Source organism: Amborella trichopoda, chromosome 4 (genome assembly GCF_054954075.1).
Source record: "Amborella trichopoda isolate Santa Cruz 75 chromosome 4, AtrichopodaSantaCruz75HAP2 v2.0, whole genome shotgun sequence".
Taxonomy (NCBI): Eukaryota; Viridiplantae; Streptophyta; class Magnoliopsida; order Amborellales; family Amborellaceae; genus Amborella; species Amborella trichopoda.
This window is the reverse complement of record NC_142339.1, coordinates 9,429,789-9,453,208: the sequence shown is the minus strand read 5'-3', so window position 1 is coordinate 9,453,208 and position 23,420 is coordinate 9,429,789. Positions and strand designations below refer to the sequence as shown.

General features: G+C 35.7%; 1 protein-coding gene across 25 annotated transcripts; it reads left to right on the top strand.

Annotated features, from left to right (window-relative positions):
* The first annotated feature begins 3,780 nt into the window (after positions 1 to 3,780).
* Positions 3,781 to 22,285, top strand: LOC18442910 (leucine-rich repeat transmembrane protein kinase family protein). Of its 25 annotated transcripts, none has more exons than XM_088864838.1 (13): positions 3,781 to 3,865; positions 7,166 to 7,228; positions 8,090 to 8,233; positions 8,926 to 9,055; positions 9,296 to 9,367; positions 14,471 to 14,614; positions 14,711 to 14,782; positions 14,956 to 15,021; positions 15,184 to 15,263; positions 15,404 to 15,547; positions 17,607 to 17,948; positions 19,047 to 19,441; positions 21,770 to 22,285. In XM_088864838.1, exons 3-13 carry the CDS (start codon positions 8,098 to 8,100, stop codon positions 22,082 to 22,084), a joined length of 1,896 nt encoding a protein of 631 aa, XP_088720964.1. In that variant the 5' UTR covers positions 3,781 to 3,865; positions 7,166 to 7,228; positions 8,090 to 8,097; the 3' UTR covers positions 22,085 to 22,285. The 25 variants fall into 25 exon arrangements, with proteins under 25 accessions (XP_088720964.1, XP_006853178.2, XP_088720977.1 ...); XM_088864837.1 differs by having other exon boundaries at positions 3,839 to 4,176; XM_006853116.4 differs by lacking the exon at positions 7,166 to 7,228 and having other exon boundaries at positions 8,162 to 8,233.
* The last annotated feature ends 1,135 nt before the right edge of the window (positions 22,286 to 23,420 follow it).

Sequence of the window (23,420 nt, the reverse complement as noted above, 5' to 3'; positions counted from 1 at the left end):
GTAGTTTGGTTCGTCCCTGACGATTTTCCGTTCTGATCCGGATCAGTGTTTTTTCAAACCTTAATTATGACATAATTATAGTTATCACCGTGGAATAAAACGCGAGATGGTGATTGTGAGAGAGTTCGTCGAAAAAATTTCTTACATGTTTGAAGGGACTCACTCTTCATCACTGTTTAGCCTACTTCGGGATGGTGTATGACCACGCTTTTGCTGTGATCCTATGTAAGTGAGTTACACGGTACTTCCTAATGACCATGCCATCTAATCAACATGTATTACAAGGGGCCACGATGGACTTGTGACCGACATCCTTATTCCAGAAGGGACCATTGAACGTGAAAGGTGCAGTGTACCGGAGCACAATAAATGTCCAAATCATTTCAATTAATAAAGGGTGTGATTTTTATAAAGTTGCAACATTAAATAATCCAATAAAAGCGCACTCCAAATTTTATCATAGCAGTTAATTTTGTTGTAAAATATTTTTACGAATATCTTAAAATTTATATTTATATCTAATTAGAAAATTTTAAACTCCAAAAATAGTTAAAATCAAGTAGATCTATAAACATATGAAAATCTTGAAAATTATTGGTCTAAATAATGTGTTGCAAGATGCACTATTTTTTTGATTCAATTTTATTTTATTTTTTCATATCCATATATCCCGATGTCGAGATGATCAATTAGAGGGTTTTTCAACATTAAAACAACACCTCCCATGTATTTTTGAAGTTGCAACCTTATATAAACTTTTCCATTAATAAATATATCAAGTGAATAATTAGTGTTTATATGTCGTGCATTACATTTGTGATTAACATGTATACATTGTACCAGGGTATTGCTATATGCACCACGTACCGAAGTTCTTGCTATCACGTCCAAATTCTTGTCTCTTGACTCGAAGTTAATCTCAGTTTATCGTGTTCTTACCAAATTATGGCTGCAAAATAAAAAAATCAGGGTGTAATTAGCAATCTCATGGGTGAAAAGCAGTGATTTAAAATTAGTCGGTAAGAATCGGGAATAGTTGATCTTGATTGGGAATCGGTCCCCACCATCAGATGCATTTGGAATCGGGCGATTACGTTATTCGCTCAGTTCCACTTATTATAATTTTTTAATATTTGTTTTTTTCTATTTTATCTCACATTAAGGAATCGGTCTATTACACATGTACAGATTGGTGATCCAGACTCGATTTTTGTAAAGCTAGTTCACCTACGGTCTGGTTTTTGAAACACCGACAAAGAATGACGGTGATAATTGCCATTTTAGTTAGAGAAGAGGATGAACTTTCCCTTCTTTATTTGGCCTAATAACCAATTTATTTATTTAAGGACACACTTTTATGAGTCCCCAGACTTATATGCAGAAACGAGGCTCTCTTAATAATCCACTTTTGAAATAGATTTTTTTTTCCTAATTTTTAAAAAATATATAATCCACTTTTGAAATACATTTTATCCTTAATTTTTAAAGAATATATAATCCTAAACATGGAGATCAATAATACGTAAAAAATAGATCAAGCAGATTTATTCATCATCGTCATAGCTTTTTTGCAATTAATTGAGATCGGTTGCACGAATCCTGGTCCGCAATTCTGCTTTATTAAGGATCATACCCTTAGCGATGTCATAAGCTCCCATATTTTTTGGGCCTAACTCTTACCCTTTTTGAGCTTTCTACTTGAATTAACTCGAACGTCCTAACAAGGGTTGCACTAAGTTTGCCCCACATATGGCTAGCTCATCTAAGTCTACTCACTCTCATCTTATAGCATATAGGTACTATATCTAAAATTTTTCAAATAGATTTATTTAAAATTCTATCCCTTCGTGTCTTGCCATTCATCCATCTGAACATCCTCATTTCCGCTACACTCATTCTATAGGTATATTGTTTTTTATCCGCCCAACATTCCTCTCCATAAAAGCAAAGTTGGTCTCATTACTGTCCTATAGAACTTATCCTTCAGTTTTATTGATATGTGACAATACATAAAATTTTGATTGCACATCTCCACTTCGCTCACCCAGCTTTAATTATATGTACAATATTTTACTCAATCTCTCTATTTGCTTGGATCATCAAGCAGATTTATATACTTGAAAATCTTAAAAACTAATGGTCCAAAAAATGCATTACAAGATGCACTATTTTGCCCACATCCATTTTAAAAATCAATGTGGAGTTGTGGTCTCTCTCAAAAAAAAAAAAGCCAAATTAAGGGTTTAATTTTTTTAAAAAAAATTTATATTCTTACTTTTAAAAATTTATTTGTTTTTACATATTTGGTTCTCCATATTAGAGATTATACCTACCTAAAACATTAGGTCTAAAATCCATCTAAAATATGGGTGTTGGAAAAGGGGTAGGAGTCCTAGAACTCATAAGAGCCGTGTCCCTCTCTCTCTATTTGGGCAAAAGACGGTTTACCCCACGAGTGTCCAATAACACGTCAGCGTCTTTTCTCAGTCGGTCTGACTGAGAACCATTTACCAGAGAGTAGTCCACTCAGTACAAAAGAGCATGTGACAATAATGAGATATGTCTAAAGTCAAGAAAAGCATACGAGATAGGTTAAATATTCTTTTTCCATACCGATGTTATCTTCTTTTGCTTTTGGAAGGTCCACCAGTAAATCATTGCCGAACTCCCGAGACATATATACTGTCAAATGATTCCACCATTGTGTGTCACATTTAAAATGGACCCTGTTTTTCTCTCTCTAGAAATCCCTCCTTCTCTCTCTAGATTTTCTACTCCCGCCGGAGTATACTATTTATTCCTTGGCAAACTACATACTAGGGATACTCTTTAGATTTTAAATTTTGAGCATGTAACCTTTACAACCCATAGAATAATCTCAGCATAAAAGATTCTAAAGTAAACTCTCTCTACATGGTAGAAAAAACTGGTGTCTTTAAGTTGAATAGAGACCGTTTAGTTTTTGAAGAGCTAGATTCAGCCTAGCGAAATTCAAAATTCATATTTTTTTTTTTAAAATAATCATTTAGTAATATTTAAAGCTAGGAGTTTCTATACTTCCCTAGAACATAGAAGATATGTGCTTCCCCTTAACATCCGGTTGTCTAATTTTGATCAAGTGAGTTAGTCACCATTTGATCTTCTATCCGATGCCTTAGAATATTTTATATTTAGTTTTTTTATATATAAATTGTATGAATATGAAATTTGGTGTTTGTGTCATTTTTTCATTCTACAAAAAGTAATATAAATATTTTTTGATAAAATATAATAATAAAAAACCTTTGAATCTTTTATGGGTATTTTGGTTATTTTATTTTATTGAAAATATTTTTTTATATTTTTTACAAATATGAGTTTAATAGAGGATTGGATGTTCAAAATTTGGTGTTAAAATAATTTATGTAAAACACATTAAAATAATAATAATATAGAGACGTAACATTGTGATTGTGGCAATCTAAACTCTCCATTTAGAATGAACGATTGGATAAAAGAAGTACATAAGTGTTATGTTGTAGGGATAAAAGAAGTATATAAATGTTACGTTGTAGGGGAAGCATGCCCATTTTTAATTTGGTTCGCAAAGTTTAAAGTTTAAACCAAGAAAATCAACCTAGCTAGATGTTTTGGACGAGGGAGTAGATGCACAATATACTCCCGTGGAAATATAGTTTACGCTCTCTTAAATGCATTTTTCTCATATGGCAGTCTCACCACTCCATCTGGATAACCGTTCTCTCGCTCTTTATCTCTCTCTGCCTCTTTCAATAATGCGAGATGAAGAAGAAGGGTCGCGGGTCCACTGCCTTCCATTGGCCCCCTGTCACTCCTTCCACTGAGCTGGCTTTCCTATCACTTGCAGGTGCTTTCATGAATATTCCCATTATTTTAAATTTTTAATTACTTTCTCTTTCTAGTGAGAAAATCTCTTTTTCTTATCTCTCTCCCCCCTCGGATTCAGTTTTCTGCTGTTCTTCGTGAGGCTTCTGTGATCATTTCTGGCTTCCTGCTAATTAATTAGGGTTTTCTGATTGATTTGGAAGATGGTGAATTTCGCCTATGTAGTGGCTTCGTATAGGCACAATTTATAGTAGTTCTAACAGAATTTGTGAGGCTTGTTGGCTTCTTTGTGCTTTTCAGATTAATGTTTCTCTGGTTCTGTTGAATTGTGATGTACATCCTTGAACCAAGATGCTAAGTTTTGTTTTTTTACTGTTGTCTTGTTGGGAATGATATCAGCTGCTCGTATGTGTCGATAAATGTTTATTATATGCAAGTCTCTCTTTCTCGTGATCTGTTATGCTCTATTGAATTGTATCTTGTATTGGAAATTTGAAGCATTTACACTTTTATAATTATAGTCCATGCCTGTACTTTTTGGATTTCAACCCATTTCATTGGGGGAAAGGGGCTGTGGTTGTGGTGGTAGCATCCCCACGTTACCACATCGTGATATCCATTCCTACCGTTTACACCCCCAATTAACACCTTCAAAATGTAACTCCCTAATTTATTTAAAAAAACGGGTAGGGGCCTGTCTTCCCCACTGAATTATCCAAAAAAAAAAAAAAAAAAAACCATTTCATCGGGCTGGTTTCTTGATGAATTTTCACAGTTGGCTAAGTCTTGGATATGAATGATAAGAGAAAACATCTCATCCTTCTGATATGAAGAAAACCATTGTAAACGATGGCGTCTGCTTTAGACAGGTGTAGAACCTTTGGATCAATTAAATCCTCAAAAACATTTTGTCTTCTATCAAGTTATAATTTTCTTCTTTGGTGTCTATGGCTGATTATTGTGTAAGCATTAGAATTTTTGAGCATTAGAATTTTTGTAGGCATCTTGTGGGGCTGGCCCATCGCAATTTTGTTATTGGGCTCCTGCCATTAGTATTGGACGCCTTGAATTTAGTATATCATGTCCTTACATCTACATTGCACTTCTCCTGATCTTGGTTTTAGGATCACTTTATGACAATCTTCTTTTCCCATAGAACTGTTCCTTAGCTGGGGGGAGTTTAACTAGAAAGTATACAATATATGCACAATATTTGACATTCTTTTTTTTGGACATAATATTTGACATTATTGTTGTGGAAAAGAGGAAAAGAACAAGATCATGTTATGAGTTAATAGACTGGAATTTCTCAATAAATTAGAATGAACCAGAGAAGGCCTGCCGCAATATGGCTAAGATCCCCTCTCTAAGTCTATAACAAGAAATGGTGCATGTGTAGTTTCAGGGTTTCTCTTCCCTTAATTCTGATGATATATTTTGACAGACAAGGAAATGCTCGATATGGTGATGGTGTTGCAAAACTATGTCTATAAGGGAACACAGGGAAAGTGCATGTCCCTGAGCCTTCAAACTCTAGTCCATTGAGCTCTAATGCTAGGACTTGAATCTTGTGTAGGCAATGAATTCTCATTTTCTTGAAAAATTTAAAATATAAATCTAAATATGGATAATGTAGACTGGAATATCTAAGTGATGGCAAAACCACCCTTATAGCATATACATTTGCTGTAGAAAGATTAAGTAGTACTCAAAATAATAAATTGCTGTTAAGGTTCATGGTATATTATATAACACACTGACATTCTTGATGTAGGACCAAGGGGCTTGACTCCTTCACAAGTGTGACCGGCAGGTGGACTTTAGAACTCGGGCTAGGTTTAGGGGGTTTTGGGTTGAATTGTGGGCCGCAAGGTTATGTTCTTAAGGCTTAGCTTTTGATTACGATTGGAGCAGGTTCATATTTTGAGGTTGGGACTTCTAATTCGTGATGGATGAAGGAGTGTGTGATTTGGGGGTCGATGAAGGTAGGGAAGGATTTAGGATCATGGGGATGGTTGAATGGGTTAGAGAAAAGGTTCAAAGGGTTTAATGGAGGTTAAAGTTACTAGAGATTTACAGTCCAGCAAGATACGAGGATGAAAACCCCTCATGGTTTTCGGATGGAAAACACTATGAGGAAAGTATATGTGTAAGGTATGTTGGGGCTTCTTGGCTTTGAAAGAGCTCTTGGGATGATCGAGTTCATGTTTTCTTAGGGTTTGGGTAGGGTAGTGGGATTGATAGAGACAAGAAGAGAAATGGGTGGAAAAGATGAAAACTCTATATTGTATAAAGAGTCAACACCAAGAAACCTCAAAATAGAATTAATACCATTAAACCAAAGAAAACTTAATTATCAACTGGTGATGTATTGGCCATAGGCCTACATAAATATTTATAGAGATTTGAATCGTTCTTCACTTGACTTAGCATGGGACTTTAGTTCTCTTACTTTCCTAAAATTCTCAATATGCTATATTTCTGAATTAGGTGTCTAGTTCTTTTACAGTTCTAAGAGACTAGACTAGACCGTCACAAATCATTTATTCTAGAATCAAAACTAGCAATCTAAGATACCTTGCAAAATAAGGAAAAAGCAACTTTGTGAAATTTCAAGATTCTCGACTTTCTAATATATGGAAGTCACAATTTTCTTAAAGATTGCACCTAGGCTTTCTAGGACTTTATGATGGAAAGAAAATCACCTTACATACTAGGGAAAATAAAACTTGTGATCAATTTTTTTGTATCCCAAAAAAAAAAAACCTGTCATTGATTTTTCCATCAGGCTTTCAACTCTGATTTGAAGCGCAAAATGTCCAAATCACAAATAATCCATAGAGGTAAGAGTTGAAGATCTTGAAAAGAAATTTAACTTTGTATCGTCGTGAATGGACTTCGAAGTGAATGTCATGTTTTCGGAAAGTGGTTTGCATGAGCTCTTGTACAATGAAAGCATGGCAAAGCACCATAAAAGGAGATAGCATTATTACACGATTTAAGTAACTCAAAAAGAAATAAAGGAAGAAAAAAAAAGGAATATGCTTGTCCAATATTTTTTTTCTTTTTAAACTTATAGGCTTGTCTAATGTCCAAGGAGAAAGTTGGGAGACCTTGACTTCCACCTAATGAAGTAGAAAAATGACTAGACTACCAAAGTTTATATCCATTGGATGTTAGCATTTGTAAGTTTCTTCTAAGAATCTCTTTAAGAAATGAGGATTTATTACCTTGGGTGAACTATGAAAATTGATGGTCCTTTTGGGTAGATCTTTTGAGAAGCATGGTTGGTAATGACTTAACCATCTCCTATCCCATGCAGGGCCTTCTCAATTTATCCTTTCATTCTTCATTAATTTTGGCTTCCCAACCTAGGCCATCGAGGGTGAGTTTTGCTTTGAGTTTCTGCACGAATCGTGTTCTGCCATTCTACTCTATTTAGGGTCATACCCTCAGTAAGACCATAGTCGCCGTCTCTTTTCTCACTACTTCCACGTATGTCCTTTTGGGCCCTCCCCTTGCCATTTTAGAGCATTCCACTTGAACCAAGTCACTCCTCCTAACTGGTGATGTATTAGGTTTATGCTGCATATGGCCAACACACTTAAGTCTATATTCCCTCATCTCATCACCTATTGAAGCCACACGTAAGTTCCCTTGAATATATTCATTCCAAATTCTATTATTTCTTGTCTTGTCACTCATCTATCTCAATCCTTATCTCAACTACACTCATCGTGTGAGTATGTTGTTTATTGACCATCCACATTCTGTCCCATAAAACAAAGTTGGCCCCACAGCTGTCCTATAGAACTTCCCGTTCAACTTCATTGCTATGCAGCGATCGCATAAAACTCTGAATGCACATCTCCACTTCGCCTATCCAACTCTAATTCTATGTGCGACATCTTCCTCAATCTCTCCATTTTCTTGGATTGTCGATCCAATATACCAAAAATTCTCTTTTAAAGGTATTTCTTGGCCATCAATATTCCTCGTTTCTAAACTTGCATTCTATATATTCTTTCTTTATATTCTAGAGCATGTTTCTGAGTTTTTGCATTAGGAATGTTTATTTTCATGATTATATATAATTTATGATCTCATAGTGTGTTTTTTCCCCTGGTTTATGATTGTGTTATTCACATTTGAGGATTTTGGAATACATGGTCATCTTGTGCTTTGTAGTGTTTCTCATGTCAATTTATTTTTGTTTATTGCCTTTCCTTGTCTTTTTTCTTTTCAGGGTACTAAATGAGGTCTGGAAGAAGCCTTGTCTTCTGCATCTTTTCAAAATTTATGTTTTGTTTATTTTCAGCGAAGATGGAGTTAGCTTGTGCATTTTTGTTCTTAGTTTCTATGCTGCCTCTAGTTGCCTCAGATTATCAAGGTGCGTTCTAGAACTTTATTTATTTGTATCAGATGTCACACAGGATTTGTGAGTTGTGGTTTCTTATGAGTTCTCTATAACTGTTGAGTATTTCTACAACATTTCTTTCATATTGTGTTTCTTTGATATTTTTATGTTTGAATGGGATCCTAAATTTTGGGTTGCATCCCATTTTGACATTAGATAGCTTTCTGCTGATGGATCTGCCCGAGTTTTTTCTCTTGCATAAGCATGGACATTTTTTGCTTAAAATGTGGTTTTCCACTCTCATGAAGGCTTTTACTTGCAAATCGAAATGTTATACACGTGCTTCTCTATTGTAAAAGCACTATTATGTCTGACTTTCCATTAATATTTGATTGCAATAATAGCAAATTTTCTTGAATGTGTGGGAAAATACCCTTGGGTGTTGAAGGAAGTTACATGTTTTACAATTTTGTAAAATATAATATATCAGTGTAATTGTGCATCTATAGTCTGAATGAATGACCCCTTTGTTCATTGGTTATAGTTTACTCGAGCTTCTCCTTTTATCTAATATAACAAAGTGAATCTTTATGCCTATTAAATGGTCTGCTTTTCGATTGCTTACCTGTCATCGTCACATGTATCTTCAAGTTACTTTTGTATCTTTTTGTGATATTCTTAATTGCACAGTGGGATGTTTGCTTAGTCATCTGTAAATGTATCAGGAGATGCGCTTTTTGCATTGAAAAATGCGTTGAATGGCAGCAATCAGCTTTTAGATTGGAATCCAAATCTGGTGAATCCATGCACTTGGAGCTCTGTTGACTGTGATCGTAACAATAATGTTGTTCAAGTGTAAGCTGTTTTATGCATTTGTGTTTCATATGCATGTTCTTGTATTCCTGATGCTGATGATTGCATTCTTTCTGAGCTTCTGTTTCTATTTAATTAGACTTTAATAACTTGTCAAAGCCCAAGTCAATTACTTTCTCAGTAGTAAGGAGCCCTTTTTGCTGCTGCCCTTCTATCAATGGGTTTGTTATGTTCATTCTTCACTTCTGTCATTACAATGTGATTATTTACCCTTGTTTGCAGAATATTGGCTTCCAAAGGATTATCTGGAACCCTGTCACCGAGACTTGGAGTTCTGAAGTATCTCAATACTCTGTATGTACTGAAGGATGGTTAGATGATTCGAAACGATGATCATTCCTTCATAGACACCCAGTTTGTGACAGATACTAAATATCATTTAAATGCCTAATTTCAATGTTGAACTCACTTAATTTATGTTCTTTGGATGCTTTAGTCAGGATAATGGCATGTGCATATTAATCATGTTATAAATAAAGGCACGATGTGTAATCTTGATACTTACGTAGTTCTTACTACCATGTTCTTAAGTATTTTATTCATGTTGTATAAGTTCATGATGGAACTTTGATCTTTCTTAATTGAATTTGTCCATGGTATGGGCATGATGTGTGGGGAAATCAGTGTTTCAAAAAGCGCTAGGCGGGGTCCTAGGTGGCCTGGTGGTCCAGGCCGCCCAACGCCTAGGTGGGCGCCTTGAACCTGGGCGGCCCAGTTAAATCCAAAAAGGATTCTACAGTTATATATTCTCTAAAATATAAGAATTAGGTATTTAGGGCACATCAAAATTCAAAGTATACTACACATTAGCACACGCTCCATAAGCATAACCATAAATTAGTCCATAATCCATATCTAATTAAAATTTAAAATCTACCATTCATAGTTCAATCAAAGTTCAAAGTTTAATAATTATTCAACATTCATCATTCATCATCAGAAAAATAAGGGTCAGCTGCATTGGCATCATATTCATCGAAGTCGTCACCCTCCTCGACATATTGGTCGTCTTCATCCGTCTCTTCTGAATCTGCCTCTTCTTCTTCCTCTTCCTCTTCCACCCTCGTTCTCTGTGTAGAAGATCTAGTGGCCCTAGGAGGGGTCGGTTGATGTCCCTGAAGCATCCATGACCATGTCTCATGTCAATCCTACATGCCTCTCGACCTCATCATCATCAACTAACCACTCCATAGCATTGTCTATATTTTTTGATCTGATGGGGTCTCTCTTATCTCTCTTAGTAAATCTGTCCTTCAAGAATCTCTCTTAGTAAACTTGTCCTTCAAGAATCGATTATACTTGACATAGATTAGGTCATTGAGCCTTTATGATTCAAGCCTGTTCCTTCTTTTTGTGTGAATCTAACAAAATCAAATAAAACTAATTAAAAATCTATGGTTCATGTATTATTAATACAATTATACAAATTACCCTTACGGCCTTATCCCTTCAAACTCACAACCGGATGAGGAAGTGGTTAGGTTTAAGATCCGAATGGCCAATTTTTGTAAATTTGGAGAACTACACCCATGTTGGCTCTACCAATTGGCTGCAAAAATATAGAATAAAATCATAAATAAATAAGATAATTATAAAAATGAAACTTGATTACTTGAACTTGATAAACTTAAGAATATTATTACTACCTAGATCAATTTTGGTCTTTTGCCTCATTGCCATTGGACTCCCAAAAGACTTTAATGAGCACTTGTAATTTATTAGCCCAATAACGTATATAATATCTTGGATATCAGGATTAGGGACTAATGAGCTCTTGTAATTTATCAGCTCATCAACACAGATAATATCCTGGATGTCAAGATCAGGGACCGGCACATCTACACACTTATTAAATCCTGTCATAATTTTGTCATTTGTGTGTATATCCTTGTCAACATAAAAAAAAACTAGGTTCAAATAATAATCAGCTGCATGCAATACCGATGTCGCTGCCTATCCCACTTACCATCAATAATCTCCCAAACAAGCTTGTAGCAATTTTCATCATCAATCAAAATTTTGGGTCTCTTTCTTTTGCATTTCTCCATAGCCTCATATATATTGCCCATAGAACGCTTGTCTCTATCAACCATGCGAAGGACTTTGACAAGAGGAAAATATACCTTAAGAGCACCCTTCACCCCTCTTCAAAAAGCCTTAAAAAGGATAATGTCTCTCACCTTCTTCCCAACCTAATCCTTGGACCACTTGCATGCTCTCCAGCCATCCGAGGTAAACATCTGCCTCAACTGCACTCTCCTCGAATGTATGTTATCTAGGCATAAGTACCAGGTCGTAAATCTCGTGACCCCAGGCCCCACAATCTCTTTCTTTTTTGTAAATCTACGCATTGTGCTGAGGGTGAGATGGTGGCCATAAATGAAATTTGTAACTGACTTTGCCTTCTTCACTGCACCTGATATCTCGGTTAAACTGCCAAGAGCCTCAAGCATGAGGTCTATACAATGTGCTGCACATAGTGTCCAAAAGATTATAGGATAAGCTATGCGCAACAAATTAGCTACAACAACATTAGGAGCAGCATTGTCTGTGACAACCTGTACAACATGACGCTCCCCAACCTCCTCGATTCCCTTCTCTAAAACTTGGAATATGTAATGGGCATCATGGATATGATCAGAGGCATCAATGAACCTCAAAAAAAATCCCTGAAGGACAATTCACAAGCAAATCCATCCGACTTCTTCTCTTCCTATCACTCCAAGCATCAGTCATAATAGAAACCCCATACTGAGCCCATGCATCTTTCTTAACTTCTACAGCTTCCTTCGTGACACTCACCGCCTTTTTCAAAAGAGGCTTTGAAAGCTCATATGGGGTTGGAGGTTTCATCCCAAGCCAAAATTGGCCAATTGCCTCTACCGCGGCATAGAAGCTGCTTAAGCGAGCGGTATTGAAAGGAATGCTCGTCTCATAAAACCATGTAGCAAGATAATAAGCAGCTCTATCTCTCTCGTCCTTCTTCATTCTATTTTCAATGGTGGTTTGCTTCTTTGTTTTCTCTCCTGCAACCTCAGGGTCCGGCCGAGGCAAAAAACTATCCATAGGGCCTCTAACCCGAGGCTTCTTACTCCCAAAACTAGAGCCAGAAACAATTACAATTCCCTTTCCCTTTCCCCTAATAATAGATTGTTCTACTTCTATCTCTTGACATCTCTCCCCAATCCCATCCTCATCACTATTATCATCATCATAATTGACCCGAACCTCAGACCTAATCTCTACTAAGGAGGCAAATATTTCATCGTTTTTCATTTTTACCGTATTCAAAAAATTGGTTATTTCCTATTTAACATCATCAGGAATCTTTTTACATGCGGCGACATCTCCCTTGATGCCGGCAAGATGTTCCTTGAACCGGTTTATGCCCCATTTTGTATCCTTCTCACAAAAATTGCATCTGATGTAATTTTTATTATTAGGATCTGGGTTGTAGCCATATTTCCAACTAGGATTACCACTCCTATTAGATCCCGAAGAAGACATCTCAAAATAATGCAATTTCTACAAGCAATAAAAAAAAATCACTTACTCAATCTCCAAACTTTCACCTCAAAGATGCTTTTAAGGACTCAAAATCTTCTAAAAAACCCCCCAATAGATTTATAAAACGTCAAAAATTAAATCTAATATCGATGGGTGATGTTTTGATCAATTTCTCATTACTTTGAGAAACCCTTCGATCCTAAAGAAATCACCAAAAAAGTAGTTTTTTGGAGGCTTTCTCTCTCTAAAATGGGTTCCAATAAGTTTTAGGTTTCAAATGAACATAAAACCCCCATTTTTTGCCCTTTAGTATCAAAAAAATGGACAAAAAATACCCCTACCAAAAGCAATTTACGCCTCTGGGCCGGGCACTAGACCTTGACGGCCGCTTAGGAGGGCGCCTAGGAACCACCACTTTTTTAAGGCGCCTAGGCCTGGGCGATGCGCTTAGGCCCCAAGATCTACCTAGGTGGCCGCCCAGGCGCTAGGCGGTCTGCTTTTTGGAACACTAGGGGAAATTGATTTTTCATTGTGTTTTTATTCTTTATAATTAAAAGTTTAGCTTTGTATCAACTTTTTTAGTGTAGTTCTTCTCTTCTTTAAACATCAACATGTTAGAAAGCCGACGTCTGTTGCTAGTGCAACCTTGCTCCTCATTTTGTTGTACGATATTTGGTTGCTTTAGAACAGGAAACAAGTTTAGTCATATTTAGAATTTTACAACAGTTACAAGAACACATGTTCCTCAAAACTGAATCAAGTAATGGAGACCCTCATATAAAGATTGATTTGGCTACCCCTTATTTTGGCAAAGTGGTTGGATATCATGTAAGCATCTCTAGGGTTGTAAAAAATGACACTTTCTGTTGATGCACTATTTTTAGAAATTTCTTGTACTACATCCACAGCCCTCCCTGGTACCATTGCCTCACCTCGTGTGCATTTTATTGGAGAGGAAGCCTATGTTCTGTGTGTAGAGCTCTTGCCTCAGCCTCTTTGGAATCATGTATTCTTAACAGTCCTGCACATGCCAACATTATTGAACCTATTTTGACATGCAAGCATCATTGACATGCTGGATCTTGTGGCCATGTATCACCCTCAGTACACAATTTCTCTGGGTTTGCTTTTTAAATCATTCTTAGTAGGTGAACATGTGCACAATATAGAACCTTAGTAATTTTTTATAGTATTATGTATCCCTTTTTTGTTGTTGAATCTATGAATTATTGTCATTATATTTCATTTTTTATTGTTAATAAGTTCACTTAAAAGGAAGAATGTTAGAAATTGGTGAGGTGCAATTATGTGATTTTGATACTAGTATCATAAGCCCTTCCGTGGTCTTCGTACCTATGTTTGTCTTTTGTCAAATATAATTTATGTTGATAGTTATTATATATTGTTATTATAATCTTTGAGGCTCTTGATAAGAAATTGAGACAACTCTTGTCTTTTCAAACTATTTCACGATATCATCAATATGAATGATTAGAACAAAGCAGATTAGTACCTACTCAGAGCGAATGTGAATAATTATTTATCTGAAGAAAATACACGTTGGACTGTATTTCTGGTTTCACACTAGTCTTTCTTTTTTGTTTGGCTGCTAGCCTTGTCTCCTTAATTTGGATATTTATAAATAGATAGCCTTCTAGTACATCGTTTCAGTGTATGTTTATTATTTCTGTAAATCCGTGAATTGGAATATATGTTATTGTACCCTCTGAATACTCATTTCTCAGTTTTATTAGAGCAAGTGCTAAAGTATCATCCATGAGTGATATATACTAGTGCTAATCAAGGGTATCTTCGTTTCAACATATGTTTGTACTATATGCATGTGACTAGTGCTTTATTCATTGACTTTGTCTCTACTCTTTACTGCAGTGGTTTGCAAGGGAATGATATAACGGGTAATATACCAGATGAGTTTGGGAACTTGACAAGTCTGACCCACTTGGATTTGGGAAATAATTATTTAAGTGGAGATATACCCACATCTCTTGGGAACCTCACTAATCTTCAAATATTGTACGTGGTATACTGTTAAGAATCCTAAGTCATAGTTTAATTATCTCTCATCTATTTTATTTTTTCTATTTGACAGTTTCTGTTTCATATGAACAGGATTTTGAGTGAAAATAACTTCAATGGAAGCATTCCTGAGTCTATCTCAAATCTTCCGAAGCTGATTGAACTGTAATCTCCTGAAACTATGAAATTGTTTGGCTCAGGGAATTGGATGAGAACTCCCAAAGATTGAAAAAAATTTCATTAGATAATTTCTAGTATATCAGACACGCATATTACATTATTTTAGACTTATGTATTGGACCCATATGTTGATTTCTGCAATTTGGGTTTTGTGGCAGTCAGCTTGCATTTAATGACTTGAGTGGCAAAATACCAGAGGCTTTGTTTCAATTATCCAAATACAAGTATAAATGTTTTTCCTATCTTTTAGTGTTTTGATTATATTTATGGATGATTCTAAGCACCAAATTTTTCATGTAATATAGCTTTTTGAATTCCTAGGTCTAATTAGTATCTAGTTCTACAGTTCTTTGATTCTTACTTGGTTAATTGAACTTTTTATACAGTTTTACAGGAAACAAGTTGAACTGTGGTCCTGGTATGCAGCATGCATGTGCATCTGTTACTCCTGGTGCTAGTGATTCTGGTACTTTCTAGAGCTTCATGATGGAGTTTAAATTTTTCTCTTTGAAGCATTTTGCATGTCTTGCTTGTTCAATCAATTCAAAGCATCTTGGTTTTGGATTCTCTGATACACAATAACTCTCTTCTGTCTTTGCTTCACAGGAAACACAAAGAACCTGAACTTTGGGGCTCTATTTGGAACTATTTCAGCTGTGCTGGTGATTCTAGTTATTGGAGTAGTGATGTTTCTCTTATGGAAGGGTAGGAATAAAGGTTACAAACGGGAAGTTTTTGTTGATGTTTCAGGTTAGCATTCTTGTCGCTGTTATTTTACTCTCCGGAGCTAACCTTTTTATCAAATGTGGATGTGCATTTGTTGCCGTGCATTTTCATTTGAATGCCAATTCAATGTTAAGGTCTATTATGCTGGCAACCAATCATGTCTTGAAAAACAATGTAGTAGTTGTCTATGTTCAGTTGATTATGTAATGCACATGGCTCTCCAACTTGACAACTAGACCTTTACTCAATGAAAGTATGAATGAATTGATTTGAGAGATTTAGTCATTTGACATGCAGAATTATGTAGAGGCATGAGTTAGAAGTATACAGTTTCATATTTATGAAATTAGAAACATAGAAAAAGGTTAGGAAAATTTTAGATTAAATCGTTAATACCTAAACTTCATTATTACCTATCAAATTAAGGCTGCATTGAGAGCTTCCAGAATTGATTTTGGACGTAATGTATGAGATTGTTTTGGCGGTCAATCCTAGGTATTTTGGGACACAGAATCACATCCACGTAGGAATGCAAAATGCCGCTCATAAGTTGCGATTCGCTTTCTATTTGGGAAGAGTTTGGAACCTCCTTTCTTCTTTCAATGTTCATTCGAGCTGTACTGGTAATCCATTGGTTTCATAACCTAATGCCGTTCCGAAATGAAGCCTACCTTCAACATATTTATTGTATTTTAATTATTTTGATGGAGAATTTTTTTTTTTTTCTTTTTTTTTCTTTTGGAGGCTATGGTTCAAACCTTGGAATGTTAGTGCCATTTTTCTTTTTTCTCTAACCACCATTGAAGGGGCTGAATTCTTATCAATTATTTCACAAACCCTCTAGAAGGTTTTGGGGCCGACCTTTAATGCAGTTTCATCATGGAGTAAACCTATATAAGGGTTTTAGGGCCTATGTCACATGGAGTATTTGCCATGCTTTTATCTGGCCATTTGTATCCCAAAAATCATTAGTAAGACCTGCCTTGTATGGAGTGTCTGCCATAATGATATCTGTTCTCACCATATATTCCAAAAACCATAAGTAAAGTATCTCAGAAGCGGGACTTAACAACCATGTTTTCCTCAAGAAATTACTTACTGATAAAGAACTATTGATTTCTCAGTTGTCCCCCATAAAGTGGGGTTTTGGAAGAGGAGGGTCGGGAGGCAGGGCCTGTTCATCGATGTTAGATCCATTTCAGCCTTCTTTGATGTATTCCATAGCCATGCAAAATCGGCTAATTGGAAAAAGGCAAGGTGAAATTTGAAACCTCATTCTTGAGACGTTGTATTTTCCTGGAAGTTAATGTGGAGCAAGTGAACTCCTCCCTTCAGAATCTAGCTCAGAAGTCTTTGAGCATTGGCTTTTGCCCTCCACTGTGAGGCCGTCTCCACGTAGAAAAGGGATATAGAAGCCCAAATCGAACATAATGAGGGTCACCTTTGCCTCTTCCACGGTGACTCTCTGAAAGTTCTCTCCAACGAAACTGCGATATTGGTGATCGCAATCACATCTGTCATATTGGCGATACTGGCTTTCCAATTTTCTGCATTGACATCTAGCTCAGTTGGTAGAGCCTGAGGCTCTTAACTTTGTGATCATGAGTTTTAGCCCCATGATGGGTGCATGTTTTTTTTAATACCTCCCTTTTACTTAGCAAGAAAAAAAAATTGCTGTATTCACGGATAAAAAACATGATGAAATAATGTTTAGTTTTTAGAGCTAGAGCTTTTCAAGTAATGGGTATCCATATAAAGTCCAGGGATGATTGTTTTTACACACTTGCCCTCTGCTTTTAGATATGATGACTTTCTCCTGTAAAATATTTTCCTTGCATCAGCCAAAAATAAATAAAATTCTATTTGCATCGACAATGCATTTTTGATATTCCTAAGTTATGGGAGTTAGATGCATATGCCTTGTATTGTTCCTTCTTTGCTTTGAGACGTGAGAGTATTTTCCATGATATTTTTGGGTATTCAATGACACTCTGAGACTGAGCATTTTGGCATGGTCTGTGATATGTTGTAGTAGGGACCTTTGATTCTTGTAATGTTCATTGTTTCCATGTCGATTGCTCAGGTGAAGATGACCGTAAGATTGCATTTGGGCAGTTAAAAAGATTTGCATGGCGTGAGTTACAACTCGCTACTGATATCTTCAGTGAGAAAAATGTACTTGGACAGGGAGGTTTCGGTAAGGTGTACAAGGGAGTGCTTCCAGATAACACAAAAATTGCAGTGAAGCGCCTCACAGATTATCAGAGTCCAGGTGGAGAGGCAGCATTTCTTCGAGAAGTTGAGATGATCAGTGTGGCGGATCATCGCAATATTCTGAGATTGATAGGATTCTGTACAACGCCATCTGAACGGCTGCTTGTTTATCCCTTCATGCAAAACCTAAGTGTTGCCTATCGTCTACGAGGTTTTGTTTCTTTGATGAGGACAAAATATATACTTTATGATAAAACCATTAGCCTATTCTTGTGCATTGTCAACTGTCACCATTCAGATGATAATGTTCGAGATCTATGCTTCACATTTTTTAACTCTGGTTTTAACTTTCCTGAGAGATCATTGCCTTGATCATGATGCATGTGTCTGATTGTATAACTAAGTCACTTCAATTCCATTCCGTTGTTTCCTCATGCAATTTGGAAAATTGTAATGAACTCTTTAGATTCCAAGAGTACGTCAGTCACTCATTTTGATGTCTTTGTTATGAACAGTTTATGACTTATGAGATCAAAATTCTATAGCTACAAAATTAAAACCTGAGTCCATGACCCCTAGTATGGCATGACAAAATTTAGGAAACATGCCAAAATTTATGGAATTCAAAATAACTAACAGAAAAAAACTATGGTTTTCAAATTCAGAAAGCAAGTTTGATTGCACATGTAAATATTGTTTATCATGAACTTAGGTTTGTATTGCAAATCTCAACATGGTGTCATTGGCTACTGCATCCTTCTGGATCTGCTGTCTATGACTGATACAGAATGTAGAATAGTGTGGTAGTTTTTAATTTTCTGAGGCACATGGTATGTTTGGTGGCATTTCCTATAAATTTTGAAATTTGTTATGAATGTAGCCTCTTCAGCATAACAACCTTCTTGTGTCCTACCAATATCCTAAAAGGGAAACTTTTGTTGGTTATGAAGGAAAAGTCCCACTTATCTTATTTAATCAGTTGTACTCTATTCTCTTGTTCATTGTGGTTTAAGTAGTTTATCATTTTGTCTTCTCAATATGCAATTTTTTATGCGGACAGTTCTTGTTTAATGTTGATCTCATTTGCGAAATACACTCGGACATCTCCCAATGCGAGTCTTCTTAAAGACTGGATGTGGTTTTTCCTTTGAACTAAATTCGTTATAAGATTTTAGGAGTCACGATTAAAGTTCTTTTTCTAATACCTGAGTTTTTGCCTCTGTTATTGCATATCTATGGTCCTCTTTCTTTTGTCAGCAGTGATTGCCTTAGGTCTCACTCTATGGTTGCATTACTGATGGTATTGCAGATATTAAACCTGGAGAGAAGGTGTTGGATTGGCAATCAAGAAAGCAAGTTGCTTTAGGCACAGCTCGTGGGCTTGAGTACCTACACGAACATTGCAACCCCAAGATCATTCATCGTGATGTGAAAGCTGCTAATGTTTTACTTGATGAAGATTTTGAAGCAGTTGTTGGGGACTTTGGCCTTGCGAAATTGGTGGATGTTAGGAAAACAAATGTGACAACACAAGTTCGAGGAACCATGGGTCATATAGCACCTGAATATTTATCCACTGGAAAGTCATCAGAGAAGACTGATGTTTTTGGTTATGGGATCATGCTTCTGGAACTTGTTACAGGACAACGTGCAATTGACTTTTCACGCCTTGAGGAAGAAGATGATGTCTTACTGCTTGATCATGTAAGTTGCTGGACTTGATGTGTTTTCTTTTGAATTATAGACAGATTTCAGCCTATATTCATGCTTCTGGAATATTGATATGGCTGAGTGCTGATTGAAAGATGATGGGATAATGTAGGGGTTAGACACTTTCTTATATTTGAACACTTAAATAAAAGGCTTCCTTATATTTCTTATTTTTATTTCACTATTTTTATATTGCTATTTTTGTGACTATTCTTACCCTATTTCATGTTGGTACATGTAATCTATTACTGTTGATACATTCAATGAGCAAATAGGATGATTTTTTGCCTATACCTTGTGCTCGAGTGAGATTGATAAAAAAGAGACTTTTGTGACCTTAACTTAATGCCAAAGTTAATTTGTTTACATTGAATACATTTCATCGCTTACATGTGGTGACCATAGTTAGCAAGTCGGGGACTATCAATAAATCGGCTCACTATAAAATCGGAAACAAATCGTTTTTATTTTAAAAAGTCGGATGAAAACATGGGGTAAAAACTACGGATCGGTAAAAATACTTCATAAAAAGATATCGTTAATATATCAGATTCGGCTCAAACAATCGGAGTCAAAAAATGGGATAAATTTATAATATTATAAATTTTGAAATTCTAAAAAATAAAAATTATGTCAAAGCCATCAATAACTAATTCATCTATAAAAACTTCACCAGACTAATATACTTAAGTCAATTAATTTAGATGCCTCGTGACTCTCATGCAATCATCTAATATTAAATACATAATTAACTACCTATTAAATACTTTAAGAAACATCACACCTACTTATTACATACCAAAAACAAATATACTATATAAATTTATTAATTAAATACTTTAACTATAGTATGGTGACAAATATACTATATGAATTTATTCATTAGATACTTAAACTTCACACCTACTTGGCAGGTACAAAAAAAATCCACGATTTTTGTTTTCTCATTACAAGGATTTTATTATTGTATGGTGACTATGGTCACTCCATAACTATGGTTAAAGTTTTATGAATTTCTTTAATTGAAAGAGGCTCGTAGAAATTTGGGTTTCATATCTCTGTGTTTACGGCTTAGAGAGAGGAGGAAGAAGGAAGAGAGAGACAAGAAGGTTATGGTTTAGAGAGAGGAGGACGAAGGAAGAGAAGAAAATAGGGTTGGGCTCATAGCCAGGGTTTATAGAGAGTGAAGAAGGAAGAAGGAAGAGGTTATGGACTTCACAAACCCTAATGGAAGAGGCCCTAACTGATTTTTAGAAAGAGAAAAGGAAGATGGGATGGTGATTTGGGATAGTTTTAAAGGGGCTTTTCTCTCTGATTTGGCATGTTTGGGATGTTGTTTGAGAGAAAGCCTGATTTGTCAAGAGGCCTTAACTGATTTTTAGAGAGAGAAAAGGATGAGGGTTTTCCATTTTCTTGGGGAAACATCAAGCAGAGCTGAAGGATTAGGTTTGGGGAACTAATCCTATATGTACAATTGCTTGCTCCTGTAAATTTACAATTTACACTATACTGTTTATCTTTGTTATCACATAATCAAAAGCAAAATATTGATTACTTGCTCCTGTAGTCACACTCTCGGCTTCTCATTCATCAGTAAAAGACTATGTTTTGAGCTCTAATTTGTGCCATAAATAGTATTTTCATAAAAACAATTATCACAAATAATCAAAGAAATCTGCATGTATATGATTTTTTTTACACAATGATTTACTTTACAAAATGATTTGCTATAAACAGTATTTCATTTACACAATGATTTTCTATAATAACACTGAAATCTCCATCTATTTGTTTAAGTTTTAAAAAACAAGGGAAAAAAATTCATTCCTTCAATCTGCAACTGTGGCTTTGAAGAACATAGTGGGGATAAAAATTTCTATTTTAAGGTTTTATTTTTTGAAATAATATATTTTTTTTCAAAAGCATGAAAGTAGCAATGGCTGCAATACACAAAACAGGAAAAAAAAAATATTTCTCAAAAAAAAAAATATAGGTAAAAAAAGATGCGATTTTTTGGCCTGATTTAAATCGTATTGTGAAAAAAGCGCGTTTTAAACGTTTTATGAAAACTACGTGACTTTTTCCCGACCTTTGCAAAGAATCGTTGTTTAAAACTGTTTACATAAAAACACCGATTTTTTTAAAAAATCGCTGACTAAACGGCGATTTGCTAACTTTGGTGCTGACAACTCATCTTTTGTTTCCTTATGGATGCCTTGGCTGCAGCAGTTAGAGATAAATATTGTGTTGATCATTTCAAACCTCATGATATTTATCATCCCTAATTAGGAAAACTTGACTAGCTCTCTTGTGTCTGAGAAGGTGAAAAAGTTGGAGAGAGAAAAGCGGCTGGATGCCATTGTTGATCGCAACCTGAAGCAGAACTATGACAGCCGTGAAGTGGAGACGATGATCCAGGTTGCCCTGCTCTGCACCCAATCTTCTCCAGAGGAACGGCCAAAGATGGCAGAAGTTGTACGCATGCTTGAAGGGGAGGGCTTGGCCCAAAGATGGGAGGAGTGGCAGCAAGTTGAAGTAGTTCGAAGGCAGGAGTACGAGAGATTACACAGTAGATTTGATTGGGCTGAAGATTCAGTATATAATCAGGATGCCGTACAGCTCTCTGGAGGAAGATAGTTATATGTATACTCGTCTGTTATGATGTATATGTACTTGCGATCGAATGTGGCATGCTTGTATCACTATACGTGCTTGTTTTCCATGTTTGTATTGTAAAGTGCTTGTGGAACATTTGGCTTTTTTTGAGCTTGCCAAGGGCTTCCACTTCCACTTCCACTTCCAAGTTTAAGTTGGTTATATTGTTAATTGGCTTCTTAATCTTTTGGGTTTTCTATCGCATTTGGTGGTTTGTACTATGATTCCAACTGCTTTACAGGAATTGGTTAAAAATATATACATACTTTAATTTTTTATTTGGTGAATAAAAAAATATACATACTTGAATTTTGTATTTGGTGAAAGAATCTGGCTGTGTGATATAATGGAATCTCGACAATCAGACAATTGCCTGCACGCATTTGTATATCATGATAACAATTTGCTATCTTGCTCCGATTACGAAGTAGGATCTTCAAAACATTCTCAAGCTCGAAATTCCTATGTACGAAATGTACTAACATAAGCCTTATATGCATTGCAGGATGGCTTCTGTACATTATAACTTCGTGTATTCAAACTTCACTAGAATTTGTCCAGAAAAATTCTTTCCTATTTTTTCCCCACTAATTGTGGTTGGCTATGTGAATTTTAGTTTGCCATTATGATCTATTATGGGCCATACCCTTTGTAAGGCCATACATCTTTATATAGTCTTTTACTATTTTCAACAATGTCCTCTTAGTCCTATCCCATGTTATTTTTGAGCTGTCTATTAAAACTAACTCGCACATCCTAACAAGTATTGTACTAGGATTGTGTAGCATATGATCAGCCTACTTAAGTTTATTTTATCTCATCTTATCGTTAATTGGTTCCGTATATAAATTTTCTTGAATGTATTCATGTTGAATTTCAACCCTTCTTATTTTGCCACGCATCCACTTACCCATGATATATGGAACTAAAAGAGCTTTCCGGTGGTCCAAGGTTTTTCTTAACTGAATATACCATTGAAAAGTAAGGTAAAAATGCTTGAGCTTGGCTGAATAGGGATCAATATTTATCATTTTTAGTATTCTTCCATAATTGAGGCCACAAATTTTTGTATCCGTACATGGGGTATTTTGGTAATTTGTACCATTTGTTTGGGACTATATATTATTGCGACGGGGTTTTTTTAGGGTTAAGGAAAAAAGGAGATTTCTTTGTAATACGAAAGCAGAGAGAGGCATGAGGAAGAGAGCTATAGTAACCCTATTTTCTATTGCCGGTAAAGAAGCTCTCATATCTTCGTGGACGTAGGCACGTTGCCGAACTACGTATATCTTTACGTTATGGTTAGTTTTTTCTTTCT

What these genes read in the sequence shown, in the direction of transcription:
- LOC18442910 (XM_006853116.4), top strand. Translation starts at nt 3,781, where the DNA reads ATGAAGAAGAAGGGTCGCGGGTCCACTGCCTTCCATTGGCCCCCTGTC. An exon ending in CTTCCGAAGCTGATTGAACT is followed by an intron (nt 14,783 to 14,955) that starts GTAATCTCCTGA and finishes GTTTTGTGGCAG; the next exon opens with TCAGCTTGCATTTAATGACT. An exon ending in ATGTCTTACTGCTTGATCAT is followed by an intron (nt 19,442 to 21,769) that starts GTAAGTTGCTGG and finishes GTGTCTGAGAAG; the next exon opens with GTGAAAAAGTTGGAGAGAGA.